The sequence below is a fragment of the Falco punctatus genome (genome assembly GCF_963210335.1).
Source record: "Falco punctatus genome assembly, chromosome: 4".
NCBI lineage: Eukaryota > Metazoa > Chordata > Aves > Falconiformes > Falconidae > Falco > Falco punctatus.
Genome location: NC_137583.1, coordinates 34,437,262 through 34,457,539, shown reverse-complemented (window position 1 = coordinate 34,457,539; position 20,278 = coordinate 34,437,262). Strand labels below are relative to the sequence as shown.

The 20,278-nt window shown below is 39.9% G+C and overlaps 1 protein-coding gene across 7 annotated transcripts in view; it reads left to right on the top strand.

Moving 5' to 3' along the window:
• Positions 1–20,217, top strand: part of TMC5 (transmembrane channel like 5) — a 31,117-nt gene extending 10,900 nt beyond the window's left edge. For 3 of the 7 annotated variants that reach the window (XM_080386668.1, XM_080386667.1, XM_080386669.1), the window contains exons 2-22: positions 955–1,116; positions 1,675–1,874; positions 2,295–2,399; positions 4,059–4,148; positions 4,938–5,037; positions 5,639–5,729; positions 6,055–6,303; positions 7,556–7,707; positions 8,313–8,457; positions 9,034–9,189; positions 9,770–9,936; positions 10,588–10,666; positions 11,059–11,156; positions 12,872–12,967; positions 13,551–13,626; positions 14,463–14,596; positions 15,753–15,926; positions 17,295–17,373; positions 17,717–17,809; positions 18,932–19,030; positions 19,334–19,984. In XM_080386668.1, coding sequence (XP_080242794.1) covers positions 1,043–1,116; positions 1,675–1,874; positions 2,295–2,399; positions 4,059–4,148; positions 4,938–5,037; positions 5,639–5,729; positions 6,055–6,303; positions 7,556–7,707; positions 8,313–8,457; positions 9,034–9,189; positions 9,770–9,936; positions 10,588–10,666; positions 11,059–11,156; positions 12,872–12,967; positions 13,551–13,626; positions 14,463–14,596; positions 15,753–15,926; positions 17,295–17,373; positions 17,717–17,809; positions 18,932–19,030; positions 19,334–19,603 — 2,727 coding nt within the window. In that variant the 5' untranslated portion in view covers positions 955–1,042 and the 3' untranslated portion in view covers positions 19,604–19,984. Of the gene's footprint in view, positions 1–954; positions 1,117–1,674; positions 1,875–2,294; positions 2,400–4,058; positions 4,149–4,937; positions 5,038–5,638; positions 5,730–6,054; positions 6,304–7,555; positions 7,708–8,312; positions 8,458–9,033; positions 9,190–9,769; positions 9,937–10,587; positions 10,667–11,058; positions 11,157–12,871; positions 12,968–13,550; positions 13,627–14,462; positions 14,597–15,752; positions 15,927–17,294; positions 17,374–17,716; positions 17,810–18,931; positions 19,031–19,333 lie in introns of all 7 variants that reach the window. The other 4 variants (XM_080386671.1, XM_080386672.1, XM_080386670.1 and 1 more) reach the window with 4 other exon arrangements.
• The last annotated feature ends 61 nt before the right edge of the window (positions 20,218–20,278 follow it).

The following is a 20,278-nucleotide window of genomic DNA, read 5'->3' as shown; positions in this document are numbered from 1 at the left end:
ATACTTTTCTTCATGTGGTTCTTCCTTTAATCACAAATAAAAACTACTGCAGAGAGAAAAGTTGGTTAAGGCTGTACTATTAAATGAGATTCAGCTCTGCTTTTGTAGGAGTGGAGCAGGGTCTGATGGATTTTGCCAGGTATGTCTTTATTGTTTCTTTTTTTCTTTCCCTGTTGTTGAATAGAGTGGCAGCTGATCAAACTTGGCATGGTGCCTTTAAGAACAAACGCTGAAAATGGCTTGCTTTTAAATTTTGACTGTGACTTTTGATTAAGTGCAAGAACTGCCTGTTTAATTTGGAATCAGTTTTTCTAATACAAGGTTCTCTTTTCACTGACTTACCTGGACTTCCATTTGTTAAATTCCAACCAAGTCTGGTTTGCTTAAGACTGAAATGGAGCACTCTGTGAGAAATAAAGCTAAACCCAAACCTATTTACAGGTTCAAGATATTAAGTCATTAGAAGAGCCCTCATTATTAATATCAGCTGTACGCAACAGTGGTCCAGTGGGTCCCTTGTAAGTCAGCTAAGGCTTAAAGATGCCACTGCTAGTAAGGAAGTGGGCAGAGTTTAGCTCCTTTTCAATTTTGGAAATGTAGTACTTGGGAGAAAATTTGTATATTTGGCTTTTCTTGTATGAGGAGGAAAGAGAACTTTCTTCTTCTCAGTGTTTCAACATGCTTCTGAAGCCTGGCTTCACTGTTAGTGTTGGGGAAAACTTCATGTGGCACCTCAATTCCTTAGTTTTGTAGAGAGCTTACTATACAGAAATGTTAGTTCCCGTTTTGCCTGCAACTTCTGGTGGACCCAATTTTGTGGTAGTAATTAGCACTAAGTTTCTGATTTATATTGTTTCATGTTATTTGTTAGCAGGGTGGCAAAATCTTCTAAGATGCTAAAATGAGGTTCCTTTCTTTTCATTTTGTATGTACATGCATCTGTTTTGTAATTAGGCCTGTAATCAGTCTTCCTATGAACATATTAATGAAGCAGCAGAGACAAAAATAAGGAAGGTTTCATCCTTCAAACCAAGGACTTGTCATGTCTTACCATTACAATGAAGCCTTTGAAAATCCAGACTACCACTTCTCAGAGACACTGGAAATTGATAGAAGGTGGGTTTATTTGATTTTGCTGTTGTTACTGTGCCGTAAGAAATTAAATTCTCTATTTATATGCAGGATAAACTTTTTGTCCAGAGTTTTAATTTGTAGAATTCTTTTAATCCTTCCTTTATGCTTGCATTCTCAGGCATACATTTTTAAAGTTGTTACAGGAAGACAACATTTAAGACAAATGGCATGTTTGCTTTTTATGTTTTAGATGAATTTGTCAGTTAAATGTGTTTTAGGATTTATGGCGTAATGTCATGGATATTTTTAGTTGTAGTAATTTTCAGTGTGCTGCTGTAACCTTGTATGTCCTCATTTTCCAAGCAGTTATTCTTGTTTAGGTAGGGTCCAAGCTAACTTCAGGTGGCAAAAAGTTTTAGTCTAACTCAGTTGATGACCAAATCAGAATTATGATATTGGAGTTATAAATACAAATTCCTCTCAGTATCGGTTTGTTTTTATAATGTACTCAAATTTTGTGATAATAGCTAACAATTTATTAAGGATACCTATTGAGAGTGTTTGAGGTACTTGGAGTTTTCCTTTTTGTTGCTCACACAGGAGGAGTTCTCAAAAGAATCTGTCCTCTCACCAAACCTCTTATGATTCCTCACTACACGGTTCGTATGGAGAACACAGTGGAAGAGAACAGAATTACCCTGTGGCCATACCAATGACCTCCATGAGACATGGCTCTGAATACAGCAGAGATTTACCAAGAGTTAATGTCTTAAGCAGAAGTCAGTATGAAAATTCCACGGGTATGTAATTTCTTGTATGAACAGCTTACAGAAGCACCAGAATAAATAGTGGCTTACTCTGCCCCAAGGGAGTGCTGCAGCTCTGGAAGGCTCAACTCTGTATATATTTGTACATTGTGGCAGCGGTGGAGTTGTGTGGGGTTTTTTTTGGTTTTTGGAATTTTTTTCCTGGAAGTATTTCTGATGTTATATTAACAGATCCATGGATTGTCTGTTGTATTAACAGATCAGTAAACACTGACCTGTATGGACTGTGTAAGTCCTTGGGTACTAGGGTGTACACTGGAGTGAGATGTAGGAGTTTTGTTGGTGGGATGTATTGCTGTGTTTGCAGTAGAGCTGTACTTGGTCAATAGGACTGATATTCCGTGTGTGTAAGTAAGCAGTATACAACTTTATAATTCTGATTCACTTCAACAGATAATTTTTCCTTTGAGCCTGAGCCGGAACTGGCATACAGCCTACCTTCTACCTTCCATCTGCTGGACCGCCCCTATCCCCACGGGTTTTCCAATGTGTCAGAAGGTAAGACATAAGGATTGTGGTGCATCAGAATATTGCATGTCAGTCTCACACTCCATAAAATAATAAATATTTAAAAACCTTCTGGTTCAGGTATTAAGATCTTCCCCTAATAAAAGGAAACATGAATTCTCTTTTACTGTCCTGTATCACTGTAGCTGAGTTTTTCAGTATCTTTCCGAAGGTGATGGTCTTTGTTTCTTGAGCAATGAAAGATATAATGCATACCCATTTTAATCCAAACTCCCTATAAGTGCAACAACATAAAACAAACTTACACAGTTAGCTGAGAAGACTCATTGCAGGAGGAAATAAAGGGAGGATAGGATGCATTTTTGATACTGTCTAGTGAATTTTTCACTATGTTGTGTCAGTGTAAATTCTAGACTACAATAATAATTAGAGATTTATATTCACTAAAATACAGGAGGTCTGAAATAGTATAATCAGGGTTCTGTTTTAGGCTAGCATAGTAGCTTATTTTTTATGTTCTGGGTAGGAACTGTTCTTCCCATATTGTGTAATTTTTCTGTTACAATCAGTCCAGTTCCAGTCTGCTGCTTCTGGAATGTAATTAAAGAGTTCTTTTCTGGAATTGTTACATAGACGCATTGAAAGAACGATCTCTCTGTGCCCCTAAAGTGAGGGATTCTTGGGGTTTTTCCCTCTCTTTTCAATCTTTAAGAATATGGTCTTTAAGTTAAGATCTGATTTGGCAAAATCCTGTATTCGTATCAAAAAGCAATGGTTTTATTGGTACCTGGAAATGCTGCACCCCATAAGTGCCCATAAAAGTAGGACCTTTCCAAACATTAGCTATCATGCATGGTTTTTAATGCCTGATAGGAAGGAGAGGGTGCATTTCTAACACAGTCAACTAGAGAATAAATGTCTGGGTGCCGAAAGTTCAAGAAGCGCCTCCACAAGGAGGCACAGATGTTTTTCCGATTCTTTTTAGTTGCTACAAAGGAGGCTGGTTTGAAGTGGAAATGACACTAGCATATCAGGGAACCATTGGATCTGAATAGTAAATATGGTGAAGGAGCCTGCAGGCTCATCAGTCAGCTGCGGCCTTCCACACCAGAGGGTTGAGCTCAAAAGGGGGATGTAATGTTGCACAGACTGGCCATCAGCTTACTGAGAACGTGGGACAAGGAAAGCTGTGGCTAAACTCATCTGCTTCGTAGCTGCAAGGCAGATGCATTTGAGGAACATAGTCACTTGTGTTTGAATAATTGGATGAAAGAAGGTTGAGAGAACAGTTGCAATTTGTCCCCAGAGAAATGGGAGTCTGGTACATATAACTTAGCATGGTTGAGTGTGATTCTGAAATCAGTGGAAGGATTTTTAAAGAAAGGACCTGTCTTCCAGGAAGAAAGTCTTGAATGATCAAGATACGTATTCATGAATGGTTTAGATGACACAGTTTTCCATGACGGCTGAAGACTGGGCTCAGTACCTCTTTTCCAGCATGGTTCTGAAAAATGGCATGCCATTATCCAGCATGACCAGGACAGAAATGAGTGGGGGACTATATGCTTGCATGCAGGTAGTGAGATTGAGTGGTATACTTTTAATTAGTTTCTGTGAAAGTGAATTTTGAATGTCTTAAGTCAGTTTGTCAGGAGTATCTGGGCTTACTAAACAGTGCACGTTATTTAGGCTTTATTCAGAGACACAACAGAAGACCATCTGATGAGATCTCCGTGACTTCTTCCAGCCCGTTTGAAATGGATCCAGTGTGCAGAGAAGGTAGGACTTTAGATAAGTGGTTTAATATTAGATAGCATCTTGCACAAGGATGGTGTGGGTGATACTGTTCTTGGTTTATCAACAGAATTGCATGTACAGTCTTTCTGTGGTTATGGGAACAACTTGGTTTTGTGTTAATGCTAGTGATTAATCTTTTATATTCAGCTAGCACACTAAAATCCCATGACAAATGAAGCACAGAGCAGTGTGAATATGTGTTAAATTGTAGAAAGAAAAGCTAAACTCTCTATTAGAATTTGTTTGACCAGCTAATGGATTGTTTTCAGCCACTGTCTGGAATTAGCATCAAATTCCAACTATGCAGAAGCAGCCTGATTATCAAGTAACACAATTCTGTCTGTTTCATAGGTAGTGCTAAGTTTGGGCACTAACATGAACAAAAATTGCAGAATAAATAAGGGTTTAGCTTTCAAGTCAATGTGTAGCATGATAGAAATGTAACTATCAAACAGATCAAGCAATAGACCAGAATCTTGGAGTTTGCCAGTATTTTGTTTTCCTTTATATTGCAGCTTTTGTATGAACATTAAACAACCATCACACAAGTGATAGTTCATTTTTTAACTTTCAGTATTGTACTACTTACTTACATCCGTATTGGAGTACTGATGGAGCTGAGGATATTCTGGGGAGTATTACTAAGTCTTGGAACTTGCCACACATTGGTAGCAGTGAAAATGCAGAATGTTGTTATATCCATTTCAAATGTTGTATAAGAATTACTGTATTATTATGCCAACATTTAGATTTTTCATGTGTTTTATGCAGAGAAAGATTTAGTTGGAAATCTTGCAAGTATGTCCAGTAGTGAAAGGATTAAAGCAATTCAGAAGATGCCAGAAACCATGAAAAAAAAGAGAGAGATCAGGTAAAAATAAGATTTTATCTGTTAAGTGTTACAAACAGTATACTTTCAACATCTAGCTATCAAGTATGGGTGTTTGCCATCTGCTTGGCTTTGGTTTGTCACTTTGGAAGAACTGAAAGTACTTTTAAATGTACTTTTTAAAAGTTAACATCTTGCAAGGGAAAATAATTTAAAGATGGTTCATTGTCCTTTCTCTGGATGAGAGGAATCTTCCATGGTAATATAAAACAGAATGTCAAGGCCTTGAGATTTGATTATGAATGATGACTTGCGATTTCTTTTCAAAGGAAACTTGGATGTTGGCCATTGAAAATGGAGAAGAGACCACATGGTCTCAACCACCCTTTTGTCTCCTCGCAGAATATGTTTAAATTTTGTTCCCAGAGTGAGTGAGTGGAGAGGTTAGAACATGCTGTCATAGCATGGAAAACAGCCATGGTATCAGCTGATAGAAAAAGAACCAGCAGAACATCTCCATGTTTTATTAACTCTGTTCATGTGCACATGTGTGAAACTGTATTTGCAGCATCTTCTTTGGTTTCTGGTTTTAATGACAACCCATACTATAATGCTTGTCACCCCTTGCCCTGCTTTTCCGCAGAAATAAAGTTCTTAAAGAAATAACAAAAAAGACAAGGCACCACAGTACTCGGCTTTCCCGCTGTACACAGTGTCTGCAGGGAACAGCAGTGGTAAGTGTCAGAAGCTTCTGTCAGTCACAGTACAGTAAACCACTTTAGCTGTAATGTTATTGGTGTCTCCACAGGTATCTGGTATGTTGCTTTATGTTACCTACCAAAGAACTAATTAATTGCTGCAGTGTTCCTTAATAATGACTTGCATTATGGTAGCACTTAGGAATACCAGTTAAGCATCTTATGGTGCATGTAGTGGGGGAAGTCTGTTCTTACTACCAACATGGAAATGTAAAAAAATGTGAGGCTTTACTGTGTGAATTTGAGTCGTGTTTAAGACTGCTCGCTGAGATTCATGTCTCTCTCCTTTTTTGTACTTCAGTTGTTTCGGCGATTTGGAAATAGCTTGTCAGAATATTCTCACTTACTGCAGTTACGGCACAAGACTCTGAAGATCATTGGTGCCAAGTTTGGAACAAGTGTTCTTTCTTATTTTATTTTCTTGAAGTGGCTGCTAACTTTCAACATGTTCTCATTCCTCATAAACTTCAGTTTCATCATAATTCCTCAGTTTTTTGCAGCAGAACCAAATAACCTTTCCTTCACGGGTCTGGAGCTCTTCACTGGAGCTGTAAGTATGTAACAAGACATTTGTGTTAGTACTGTATGCAGCAGATCTGCTTTAGAAACTCACGATAGAGTAAAAAGTATTTATTATTAAGAGGTGGAACTAGATTTTTATGTCACTTGAAACAATATTTAGTATGTATTTGAAAAAGAAGCTGCAACAAACGTTGGCTCAGAGTGAGATGAATGGAACTCATTCCGATGCGTTTGTCTCGCTTAGTGATTGCTGTGTTCAGCAGTATTTCAAGGCTTTCATCACTTTCAGAACACAGTAGAAGAAACACAAAGAAAGCCAGGTATTCCAGAGATAGCCACAGTAGTCTTCAGCAGAACATTTTTCCCATGTTAATTTTCCTCTGAAAATACAGTGCAGATTTCCATATGTGATCCTGTGAATTTTGCTCCTTTCCAAAGCTTTATTCTTCCAAGGAGCACACAGATCTTTCTGTGGCAACCCACTGAACTCAGTGTGGCCTGGAAACAGGAGGATCTTTTTGTTGTGTGGAGATCTTTATATTGAGGGAATAAAGTCCCAGGCTGTTTTTAAACAGGAAGATTTTAACTCTACTAGTATTCAGCAACTAAGTGATCTGAGAAGATGACTTACTCATTTTTTCACTTTTGTTTTCTGGCTTTGCTGTAAAAAAGTCTGTCAATTTTATTGTTGTTAAAGGATTTCTCTAGTTAATAAACAAAATTCTGCTCTTACTAATGCTTAGTTGAGATCTTTTTAAAGTGGAAAGGTGTCAGCCTTTTCTTTCTAAAATTGCTTTTAAAGTGCTGTGTTTTGTAGTGCTGTTTAACTTTGCAAAGTGCAGTCACCATTGCAGGAGTTCAGCTGTAATGTAGTAGCTAATGTTGAATGCCATATGCTTCCTTCCCGTTTCCTTCATAGTTGATACAATTTGTCAGTACAGAACTTTGTTCCTAAGAAAGAAGCAATTAAGCGTTTCGTTCTTCAGGAATTTTCAGACAAGATCAAATTCTGCAAAGGTGTTGAATGCTTGTGACCATCCCACATGAATCTTACCAAGAATGAAAGTAATTTATATATCTCTAGAAGCTCTCAAAACTGAAAGATTTGAGCTGATAGAAGGAAAACAAAGAGCCTGATATTTAGAAATTTAATCACACCTGTGATTTCACAGTAGGGAACGGGACAGCTCTCACTTCCATTAATTTGACTTCAGATGATGATACTTTCCACCATATACAGGTGATATGCACGTCATTCAGAATATTTGCTATCTTTTCAGGGTTATTTTCAACAAACAGTACTCTACTATGGCTTTTATACCAATGCTACAATAAGTAAAATAGAGAACGGTCCACCTTACAACATGCAGCTGGCCTATATTTTCACTGTTGGAATATATTTTGTCATCTGTTTTCTTATCTTATTGTTCAGGTAAAATAACAATATATTCTTACTTCACTTATATTGAGGGGGGGAGGGGGAACAAAACAACAACATCAAAGACCCCCACCCTGTCAATAATTGGCAGTAATAATTACCCGAGTATGTTTCTGTAAGTCCTTATTTCCCGGTTTAGAGTTTAAATAGAAGTTTCTCCTCAAAATACAGTCTTTAGAAATCAAACCTCTATTAGAAAAATGAAGAATAGCTGCAAAATAGTAGGGGACATGCAGAGAATCCCAGTTCAAACTGATGAATAACATGATCCCACTTATCTTCTGGTATTGATGTGACCTTCCAGATGTAAAGATTGGCAGCGACAAGTAGCAGAAGGAAATGTGAGAGTTGTTTCTTACAATTAAGTTTATTTTCCATGTTGTCTTATGTGATATGCTCTGACATATGGACTTGGTGGTCCTGGGTTAAAGGTTGGACTTGATGATCTCAAAGGTCTTCTCCAACCTAAATGGTTTTATGACATAGGTCCAGTAGCCTTGGGACATGATAGAAAAACTGACAAATCTCCCTTCTTGCCCTGCTGTATAACTTGATCTATTTCCCCATTATGCATCTCACAAATTTAATTTTCATTGCAGCATGGCAAAATCCTTCTGCAGGAACTTCATTAACCCTCAGACATACTCTGGAAATGCTAGCAAACTTCTCTGCACTTGGGACTTCAATATAACTAATGAAAAAGCCGTGAAGCTGAAACAAAAGAATCTCGGCACACAAATAAAGGTACAAAACACACCGGAGGTATGAAAAGGTATAAAGGTACAAAACTAGCATGTCTGAGTCACTCTGTCAGGGACTTATTTGTGTATGTACATACAGGTCTCTGGCAGAGTGACTCAAGGAGTTAGTTAGCTAGTCCTGTTCCTAGTAAACTCAAGGCTAACTGTCTGTTAAGTTTGATTTGGTTTGAACTCCTGGAGTTGGCTTAGCTACTTGTTTTTCTTTTCTCTTTAAGCTATACGTAAATATTTGTGTGCTTCTGTTCTACTGAATGAGTGAATCTCTGTGACTATTAAATATTTGCCAAACAGAGCATTTATTCTGTGTTTCCTTCCTACTATTTAACCATTTTATAAACCAAAGGCAGGCTTGTAATATTATCTGTGAAATAAAGTGTTACTGTCAAGAGAAAAGACTTTGAGGATAGAACGCAAAGTTGTCCATTAAATGTTCCCAGGGTATTACTCTGCTCATCTTCTAGAGAAATAATCTTCCATTCAGTCTGTCAAGTAGTTACTTGAAACAAGTTTTGCTTTATGCTGACCAAGGAATTTATCATTAAGAATTGTTTCCTTGCAGGAAGGCCTCACTGAAGTAAACCAAGAAGTTCTATATTTTTCTGTAACAGAGAGAGTTGAGCGTATTGTTATTCATCTTGTTTCTTGGGTTGCTTCCCTGGGAACAGCAGTAGCTGCTTGTGCTGGTGTTTACTTCCTTTCCATTAATAACTTAAAGGTAAGGACAGATTTTGCAGTCTCTTTTTTGAGATCTGTTTTTCCACATGGATATCTTACAATGAGTGCAAGCAGTGATCTGTTCACTACTAGGACTGTAGGAAAGCATACCTGTTGTTTCTGCTAACGCAAACACGAATTCTGCTGTACCTAAAAAGCTGGTTTGCAAAGGCTTGCACCACGGGGGGCTGTGGCAAGAGCATAGGACCTGAGGGGTCTGAGGAAGTCTCCCCCTCTCACCCCAGCAGCTGCTTGCCTGGGCTCAAGGGTACTGTAGTGATAGTGCAGCCAGTGACCTTGAAAGAAACAGCAAGAAGAAGCCTCAGCCAGGCCTGCCCCTCCTTTGCCTGGGAGCTGCATTTAAGCTGGGGCTCCCACCCCTGATCCTGTGTAATGTGGGGAAAGGGGAAGGGGGTCACTGTGCTGCTGGACATGGGCCCATAAAACATGATGGGAACATACAGGGGAGGTGTGTCAGGTGTCTTCCTTGTGGACACAACCTGAGGCAGCATTTTGATTAAGGTTCTGAGTTAGGGTTGTTCGGTTGATTTTTTATTTTTTCTTCCCTGCCCCACCCCAAGCTGTTTGTGAAAGGGCATAAAAATGACCTAGAGGGCCAAGCTGCCATGTTGGTGCTACCTGTTGTTGTATCTCTCCTCAACGCATTCATCCCGTTCTTCTACTCGTGGCTTGGACACCTGGAGAGATTTCAGACTCCTGGATACCAGATATACATCGCTATTACCAGGTATTTATTGCTACCCCCTCTGTGCTTTTTGCCTGGAGTTGTCTGACTCTTTGACAATAACCTGTGTCTAGATGGTGTATCGGGCAGTAGGGAGTTATGGAGGAGAATTCACCACCTCCAAAGGTTTCTGTACGCTCTTCCCTCCATGTTTAATTTGTCTTCTGTGAGTCTTCTGGAGTGTTACATCTCTGCATGAGAATGGGGTATGGTTTCCCTCTCAATTAGGCACACTGTGACTCTGGGATTGGTTTTGTTTGTAGCTTCCCTGCATGGCCCCAGGGGCCATTGGCCTCCCAGGGAAAGGAAGGGGAGAGAGGAGTGAGGGAGGTCTTACTTTGATACAGATGCCTGGCATTAACACCATGTAACCCCTGGTGCCCCTCAGACCTTCCTCCCCTGTAGAGCCTACCCACCCAACCCCCAGCCTGTGTAGCTGAGGCTTATGCCAAGGTTGTCATGTCCAGCTCCCCTTCTGCCAGGACAATAGAATAATGCTGCACCCCAGCTCTGAGGAGAGTTCCTGTTAGTCTTGGCACTCTGCAGTGCTATTGTTGTTATAAGAAGAGGTAATGAAGTGTAACCAACAGTCACCCTGCCATCATTCCCTTCAGTGAGTTTATCAGTGCAGTTACTGTTACTTTTTCTTTTTAGAAATATCATCCTGAAAATATCGATTGTTGGAATACTGTGCTACTACTGGCTTAACATTGTGGCTACATCGGAGTCACAGGTAAAGTCTCAAAAGTACAAATCTTTCACTGACAATGCCAGGTTAGGAACCACTTTGATAAGAACCTTGCTCCAGCAAAGTCAAGTCCATATAGTATCTTGGAAAGCTGAATTTGCCACCCCAAAGTTGTGGTTTCTTTTTTTTTTTTAAGTATTACCATCTTTAAAGAAGTGAACTGTAGGAGAAAATTAGTCACCCAACTTGGGTTTCAGCTGGTTTGCAGCATTGCTCAATGAGAGGTCAACTATAATTAGTCAGGCTGTTAGCAAATCCTTGATCTGTAGCCCACGTTTCTGATGCTCAGGCATTTGGGAACAATGTTAGAATCACATGATTTTTGGTTTCTAGATATATATTCTTTTTTTTTTTTTTTTTCCTTCTACTTCTTAAAGTGCTGGGAAACCTTGGTTGGCCAAGATATCTATCGTCTTGTTCTAGTTGACTTTGCATTTTGTTTGCTTGGCTCTTTCTTTGGAGAGTTTTTACGAAGGTGAGTGCTACTTTTTAAATCTTGTTTTTATTCACTAAGCAAAGACACCAAAGATGTGGTCTTTTTTTCCAGTGTGGGAAAAGCAGTCCAACAGAAGCATGGCTGTGGCACCACTGAAGCTTCCTTGGTTTTCTTTACCAGGCTTGGTCTAGTCTCTGGGTACATGGCTTGTGTATATTGCAGCTCCTCCTTAGGAGGTCAGAGTGTCTACCACCCTGCTCTCCCAATGTGTCCTTTTTTCCTTTAGAGATGGAAGCACAGGCAGGGGGGAAGCCACATTGTACTCCTGTGGATCTCCTGATTAGGGTAACAAAACCCCAAGTGTCTCAAGCAGAAACTTTTCTGCATCTGCAGAGGCACACTGCTGACTTTCCTTGGTATGTCCCCCTGTAACTTTTTTCCTCTTAGTTATGTCACTCTACAGAGTGCACACAAGCTTAAAATGTTATTTTAATCAGTATTATTAAGGATGTAGTGTAGACTCTGCAGCATGGTGAGAAAGTATTTTTAACTGAATATGAATACAGCTACACATGTAAGCCAAAAGTCCTTTACTTTTGACATCTGCTGTGTGTACCTTCCTATTGCCAAATGTTATTTATGACTTACGGCAGTCGAGTATTTCAGTGCTTGCCAGCTCTACAGAGCATTTAGGGTTCCTGGCTATACTTGTGCAGGAGATCCATTGTTTGCTCTTTGCCCATGATGTGAATGAGATTGGCTTACAAGGTAGGACTTCATATTCAATTAACACAAAACAACATTGAGAAGCCCTTGGAGACTTTCCCTCCACAGCTCTTTCAAGTGCACTTTAACCCTCTTTCTGTTCTGGTTCTGTTCAGATAGGAAACCGCCTCCCAGCAGTCACTACTGAAACTGCAGTGTCAGCTGTGATGAATGTCCTCTGCTAAGTTGTGCAAAAGCACCAGACTTACAGCTGTGAAAGATTAGAAATACAGTTGCTCACATTTATTTGTATATATTCAGAGAACCCCCCTGAAATGCTGTTGATGATGCAGCTGAAAAGGTGGTACCGAGACCTGTATTCAGGGCGAGATGGGATATTTTATATATTCAAGACCAAAATCTTTATTGTTGTTACTACAAGAAGCAGAAACTGTATCTCCCCAGCTCAGGAAAAATGAGGTGATAAAAAGGAATTGTTTGGCCTCCTTAGGAATCCTCTGAGTACTTGGTTACCTGTGTATGTCTCAACTACTTGCAACCTCGGTTAGTTTGAAGTCGGATATACTCTAGGATATATTAAGAGTATCAATCTACAATATTCAGTTTTTTGGTTGAGGCTGAAAATTCTCAGGACCCAGGAACTGAAAAGCTGTTACAGTTTTGTGCTGAGGGAACTTGCCATTTCTACTGTTGAAGAATAAACACACTTTTTTGATATAGTTAAACATTTATTTTTTTTTTAGTTGCATTAAAAATATCTTGGGTCTTATTTCAATGCTGCTTTGTGTGCTATGGGAATCTGCTTGTGCCAAATTCTCAAATTCTGTTTCAGTTCTGATGTGCTGTCTATTCAACAAGCTGTGGCTGCTTTGCATGACGTGTGGTTAATGCAGGCCCTAAATAATTTGTCATTGATGCTTGTATTCAGGAGGTCATTTGTAAAGATTTTATACAAAGGCTTTTATCACTTAAGAAATTCTAATGTGCTGTGGTTTGGTTTTGGTTGGGATTTTTTTCCCCCTCTCCAGAATTATTGGAACGACGGTCTGTGTGAGCCTGGGGCTACCAGAATTTGATATTGGACGAAATGTTTTAGATTTGATCTATGCACAGACTTTGACCTGGTAAGTGTTAAATTTACAGCCAAAACTTCGTTTGCAATTTGAAGAACCATGGGACATTCTTATTCTGATACTTCTGAGTGTTTCCTATCATGGGAAAAAGAACAGGATAAATGCCTGGGAGAGATGACACATTAAGTACTTTTGTAAGGATTGTGACTTGCCAGTTCTCTTTGTAATTATGCAGTTAATAACAATAACTTTAGTCAATAGTTTACCCTGTGGCTACCTGGTCTGGGAGAAACCTGTAAAAGGAACATCCCAGGGTTTTGTTTGCTTCCCCACGGGAATGGTGTTCCTGTTGAAATAGTCTCAATATTAAACCCTGGAAAAGATAACCTTATTTCTAAGAATGAGTTACTGCAATTCTAAGAGTTTTGCAGATGTGTACATGTATGTTTGAAGTTGCACGTTTTTAAAGGCTGACTTACTATTACAGGGTCAGTGTTAATATAATTACATTTCCAAATAACCAAATACTAACTGTATATGAAGTTAGTGTGATATTTTTGGCTTTCAGTGCACTGAGAGCTGTGAGTGAATAGTGAAGCTGTAACTTACAACTCTTACAAATCCTTTCTTGTAGGATCGGTATCCTCTTCTCACCTCTGCTGCCTGGTATTCAGATGATATCACTTTCTATAGTATTTTATGTGAAAAAGGTAACAAACTTTATATGTAATCACCATAAACTAACACCATTTGAAATCTGGGCAGAATTTTTTGTGTTAAAGTGCAGTTTTGTCTGGAGGCTTGTGGAGTTTTGCATTTAGGGGAGCAGTTTTGTTGATTGCGTTTTGGGCTGTGGCGTTTGCTTTAAAGGAACACAATTTAGATGCACACCCTTGAATTGCAAACCTGTGAAACTTGAGGGCTGGGTGTGTGTGGAAGAGTTATAGAGGGATTAAGAGGACAGATAGAGAGGGGAGAGAATAAACGAGTAAAATTAAAGGCTGGGGAATTAAAGGTGTACAAGTGCATATGTCAGCATAGTCACTCAGCTTGTGGCTGTGACTTTGGCTTCCCACGCATCCCCCAGCAACACCCCTGCCCAAGTTATCTGAGTGTAAGCAGGGTGATTCAGCTGAAGATCATGGTGGAAATTTCTTTTCAAAATTCTTTGTCTCAGTAGTATGACTGGTTGGTGGGTCATAGAACAGTTTGTAGTGTATAATGTAGAAGAACAAAGCTATAGCTAGGAAAATTGATTCAGACTTCCCTGAACTCTGGTTTTGGGTATGCTACAAAAGGAAACTACAATAAAGTCCTGAAGAACCTTTCAGAACCTCATTTTGCCTCTTACTATTTAAAGATTCTTGGAGTTTTCCAAAACTACAGTGTATCTATCAAATTGATATAAAAGAATTTCTTGGAAGCTTTTGATAGATGCTATTCCAGCACTTGCCACCAGCAATTTCAGTGAGATTGACTTAAACCAAGTTGAAGTGGCACCGGTAACACCATTCCAAGAGTCCGTTTGCCTTTCATCTCTGTAAAGGTCAGTCTGATGATGAATTGCCAACCCCCTCGCAAAGTCTGGAGAACTGCTCAAATGACAACATCCTTCATGTTCCTACTGTTTTTCCCTTCCTTCCTTGGAGTCCTGTCTGTCATTGGAGTCACTGTCTGGAGGTATGGAGGATCACTGGCATTCAAGCTTACTATGTTATGCTGTGTGACCTGGTACCAGGCAGAGGAATCTGCGTTTTTCTATAGAAAAAGCTGTATTAATTTCTAATGGAAGGTTTCAGATGTTAATGAGATGTGCTGTGTTCTGAAAGCAAGATATGCTCAGGGAGGTTGCAAGAATGTGGTTAATGCAGTAACTTGTCCTAAGTGGGAAGAGAAACAAAGTTGCTTTCAAATTTTAGGTTCCGATTTAAATCTCACAGCAAATTTTACTTTTCCTTCTTAAAAGTCTGTGACCTAGTCCTAGTTCCTGGACTTATTTGTTATAGGGCACGCTGGATCTGCAGTGGAGAAACACCTGGAAAAACTCAGTTGAGGTCACTTCTGGATTATTTATGAATTTCAAAGGCTGTTTTTGCAGGGAGTGCTAACCTCTGCAATAATGCATCTCTGTTGTTACCAGTATTTTAAAGCTGCTTTGTTCATGTGTGTCTTAAGTCTGGTCCCAGTAAGAAGGGCAACATAGATACCCCTTTTCTTTTTCTTGGCAATTCTCAGCCACATGATTTCAATATTTAATGAGGCAGGTGGCTACACGTGAAACCAGGTGGATGAAAATGTCAGAGCAAACATTTCCAGGTGGCAAGTGGGAATTTCAGACTGGGGTCGTTCAGATTCAAAGCAAACACCACTTCCCTATTTCAGTCTACCTGAAAAAGTTGATTCTTGCCTTACTTCAGCACATCGTGTTGTTACTGAAATCTGTAGTCACTCGCATCCTTAAAGGCAAGGTGAAATGATGGTTCCATTAAGCACCTGTGGTGAAACTTTGAAAATTCAGATTTTTCAATTTGCTGTAGCTTGCACTACAGTGATTGACTTGTTACGTTTAGGTCAAGATGGTGTTCACAGGGCTTGGTACAGCTCCGTTGCAGCGGGGCCTCTTGCCTCTCACTGTGCAGTCTGGGGTGGGCATTTTAATGGCCGGAGAGTGACCCAAGTTAAAAATCAAATGTAGATCATGGATGTTTCCTAAGAGTCCAAAGAGAGCAGAGGGCGATAGCAAACTAACAAGCATCTTGATGTACAAAATCACAATGTCAAGTAAATGACGGGCTAATATATGAAGCTTTAAGTAGCTATTTTCTCACTATTTCAGATTAAAACCTTCAGAAGGATGTGGTCCTTTCCGAGGTTTGTCTTCTATGTATGCTGCAGTCTCTGAGTGGATAAAAATACTGGAAAATTACACTGCCTCCAAATGGGTAGTGTGGATCTACCATAACTTAATTACAAGTGAACTTTTCTTCTTCATCCTCTCTGTTATTATTCTGTAAGTACCTGCTAATGAAAAGCTCTGGAAAAGGACCTGAAGTGAAAAAAACTGGCTGTGGCACAGCAGTTTAAAAAAAAATAATTGCAAAGTGCATTTTAAAGCATCAGAAATGGTTAATATATTAGAAATATGTGTATTTGAAGTACAAAAAGAATTTATAAAACCTATTCCTTTTATGTTAGGATGCTAAAGCTCTTTACAACCAGCTTCATGCTAACCCTAAGATACACTGCTTTTAATTGAATATTTCTAGTTTAGTGCTGCCCAAGCTCCAGATCTTATTACCACTGGCACTCTTAGCTTTGGGAATGTCAGCACAAGGGAACATGATGTGTACAGTTGGCAGGATAGATTGCCTTTTTTTTTTTTTCTTTGGGCGTTTTTTTTTTTCCTCTCCTTTGTCGGTGTTTTTTTTTTTCCCTTTTGTGTTTTTCTTTCCCAGAGGAGAACAAATCAGTAGAGAAAGAGCAAGCTTTCACAAGCACAGGCAATACAGGCCAGATGTATACTAGAACCCTGAGCGATATAAAAAGCAGATGTTTGGGAGGTGGTTGCTTTGTCTTTTCTGACCATTTCTCATCAGTGGAGTCATTAGTGGAGATGATACCATGTAAAGAATAGCTGAACTACCGCAGGGGCACTGCGGTGGAAGAGCATGGTAGTGTACAAGCAGCATGTTAAATTGAGCAGATCATATGGGGAGCTGCTAATACGTAGGTTGCAGCCTGCTTCCAGCTAATCTCAGGTAAATTTGCATACTGTCCCACTGGCTGAAGTAAATTATTTTGGCAAAACCAGCCTGTGCATGTTAGGCAACGAGCCCACTGGTAGGGTTTGATGTTGTAGCTGTGTGCTTGATGTTTCTGGCATGCATCGTGCACACCTAAGAGTCCAAACCTGTTCTCATAAAACAGGATCCCATCCATTCTAGTGGGAGCAGGGTTGGCCTGGAAGCAGTAACTGTTCTGCGTTGTGATTTAAGGTCCAGGCATGTGTCTAAGCAAATGACGCAAAGTTGGGTAAGAGCATGAGGTTCCTGTTTGTTATCAGGAACGCACCTTGTATTGTTGACTGACTTGACTTGGACCTCTCGCCTTGAATACAAGTCCATAAATCTTTGGGTCTTTTCCAAGAGAATGTTTGAAGTAATTTCATGGGTTTGCCATTCCGTTTGTAATTGTATGTATACTTTTTTTTAATACGTGTGTGTGTGTATATATATATGCATGTATAGATATGTGTACATATAGATTTAATGGATGAAATAAACAAGATAACTTTCTGTTTACACAATGACTAGGAAGAATACTCATGGGTACAAGTGCTCTTATGTTGGACTTTGTGTTTTGGTTTTTTTTTTTTTAGAATTATTACTTATCTTTACTGGCAAATAATAGAAGGAAGAAAGACCATGACCAAACTTTTACGTAAACAAATTATTAATGTAAGTTTGACTTTCAGCTTTATTTTATATTTTTTAATTTGGCTTCCTTGTTGATTGTCTCATCCTGCTATTGTAGAGCTGTAATCTGCTTTTTCTGTGACAATACAAGGGAGGGTGGGAGCCTTCCCCCATGGGAATTGCAGGGAAACTTAACTCACAAATCGAGTTGTTGCCAAATAATTATATCTTCAAGCTGTGCTGCTGCAGCTCCTTCTCTAGACAGATTATTTCAGAATAAAAGGAATTTTAATGATTATTCTGGTTAATGTTTACTTATAGGCCTTGATCTTCTCAAGGATGTTTAGTCTATTCCAGCTAATGATCAAATATGTCTTGACCATAGGAAGGGAAAGACAAAATATTTTTACTTGAAAAACTACGGGTGCTGCAAAGGGCAAATCAAATCACATCTGTGGCAAGAGGACAAGGCCAGCAGGTCAGTTTGGTAGTTCCAGATGTTACTGTTTCAATTATGTGCTTGGTACCATTTCGTGGGGTTCTTCCAGCCTTGCAAATAGGCTGCCATTTTGGGATATGTCTGCATTTAAAGCTTCACCTAAATTGATTGACTGCTAGTTAACTCCAGATAAAAAAAGGATACCATGGAAGTTCCCTATTTGTTCCAAACTGGAATTGAGCCTGGGAAAGATACAGAGAAGTCTGTACCCTCACTAGACATCATTTATGATTATGAAACTGCAAAAAAACATTCCTAATCTAGGTGTGCAGTGATGGTTGCTAAAGGGTTTGGCCACACTTGAACCTTGCCTGGACTAAGGAGGAGACCGCCTTCCTCCCCTGACTCTGGATTTCCTTTGGAGTTTATGGTTTGTGCCCCTCCCCCCCATCTTTTCAGCTGAGCTAAAACGGGGTGCTTCGACCTAACCACATTTTAAATCCCATACTGCTTCAATACAGACAGCTAACGACTTAGACTTGAATTTATTTTGTCAGTCAGTCCTGCCTGCTGAGACATCAAATTAGTGTTCAAATGTGTGCATATAGGCACTGTGCTGTGTTTTTGTTTAGGTTGAGTGAAAACTCTTTGACCTACATACTGGTGAAGAAAAAGGTTTGTTAGGCTCTCCTCCCTTCTCCCCCAAAAAAGCAACCCCCCCTGTATGAATGGCCATCATTAATGTGGTAATACAAATTTAAAAAAGCAAATATTGGTATGGATATATTGAATTTATACTCATATTGATAAATATAAATACATGTGTGATAATATAAGTAAATATTGACTGTGAAAAGGGGAGCTTAAAGTGACTGGGCATTTTCTGTGTGCTGGGGGGTTTTAAACACTAGAGAACTGGCCATCTTCAGGGTCACAGGTGGGACTCCTGAGGGAAAGGTTTGATAGCCCACAAAATGTGGCTACACTCGTAGTTGTTAAGGTTACATTTCAAAAAGAGATGCCGGAATCATCTCATTGTGGAGCTAGTAGAGAAGTCACCTCCCTCAGGGAGGGGCGATAGCCTTGGGTGTGAGTAGCAATGATCATGTCATGACTGGAAGCCAAGACTCAGAACTGCTAACGGCACAAACTGTCTTTCAGAGCAGCTCTTCGTTCCAGCTGCACAGGCAGCCTGGCCAGCCAGTGCCAGGCTACCCCACGAGGGCACCTGAACGACATGAAAATGCACCCTATGGCGAGGTGAGGTGGTCGAAAGAAGGAACTCTTTGCTAGGTTTCTCCATATAGAACCTGGGGCATGATACAGACAGTGTGCGTATGTTGAACAAAGAGGTCATCCCAAGTGTATAGAAATAATCTTAAAGATTAATTTGAGCAGGTAAAAAGATGTAATCAGACTAGCTGTTGGAGTACTCATGCTCACAAACCTGCCTAAGGGCTGGAGAGTGCCGTTTTGTTACGGGTAGCTGACATCTCTTTAAATACAATGTAACAGGAACGAGGGAAACACCGGTCTAAATCTACTTGTGAATTTTGTTTTCAGTATCCCCGTGCTGCTGGGATCTTGAGGGGGACTGGCTTCCCGCTAGGTAAGCAACAGATGCTAAACACAGAAAGCAGCTCTGAGAAGCTCAGCTCAGCAAAAATGTTTGGCGTAGGACAAAGACAGTATGTAAGAGCTTGGTGTAGGAGGCACAGAATTTTAGCATCTTGTATAAAGATGAAACAAAAAGGCTGGGTTTCTGGGATAAACATTTTCTGTAGGATGTGCATATTGGTAGCTTGTGCTGTTGGTGGCGGTTCTGAAGGCTGATTGCAAGCTCCTGTGTACCAGTGAGTTGAGTTTCTTTGGGCAAATGAGCACTTCGTCTTACGGGAGCAGCAGGCACAGGCAAGAATATTACATCACATTAGAGGGATTTTTAACATCTTAGTGTGGAGCTAAGAGGTTATTGATGATGTAGAGTGCCTAGGACATGGTGTGTCTGGAGTAAGAAAAGCTATGGAAACGGTGTGGTAGCTTGAACTATTCCTGGTTTACACAAACATGTAACTTTTCCAAATAGTTGACAAGTGGGACACTTAAGTAGCACAGGGCTTCTTACTGGGGGCAGTTGTACCAACATCAGCACTGTTAACGCCACTTCCTTTGTGGAAAACAGATGCAGAGCCATCCCAGCCCAGCAGCAGGTCAGGCATGTCTGAGGCCGTGGCACTCGCTCTGCGCGCTAGAGAAGCAGCTCAGCGGGAAGACGAAGATGGTGACAAAGATTTCTGACCGTGAGTGGGCAGAACCACTAATAAAGGTTAAGTCACGGACTGACGTTCTGCAGAAAGCAGTACTCGCTTGCACTGATGTCTGCTAGAGCCATTCAAACACCTTTTGTACCCCTAAATGGAAGAAAAAATAGAACATACGGCACAGTGCATCTCGACTGTAATTTATTACTGTGGTAGGGAATATCCTGCGTGTTTGGTTAGGTTCTGA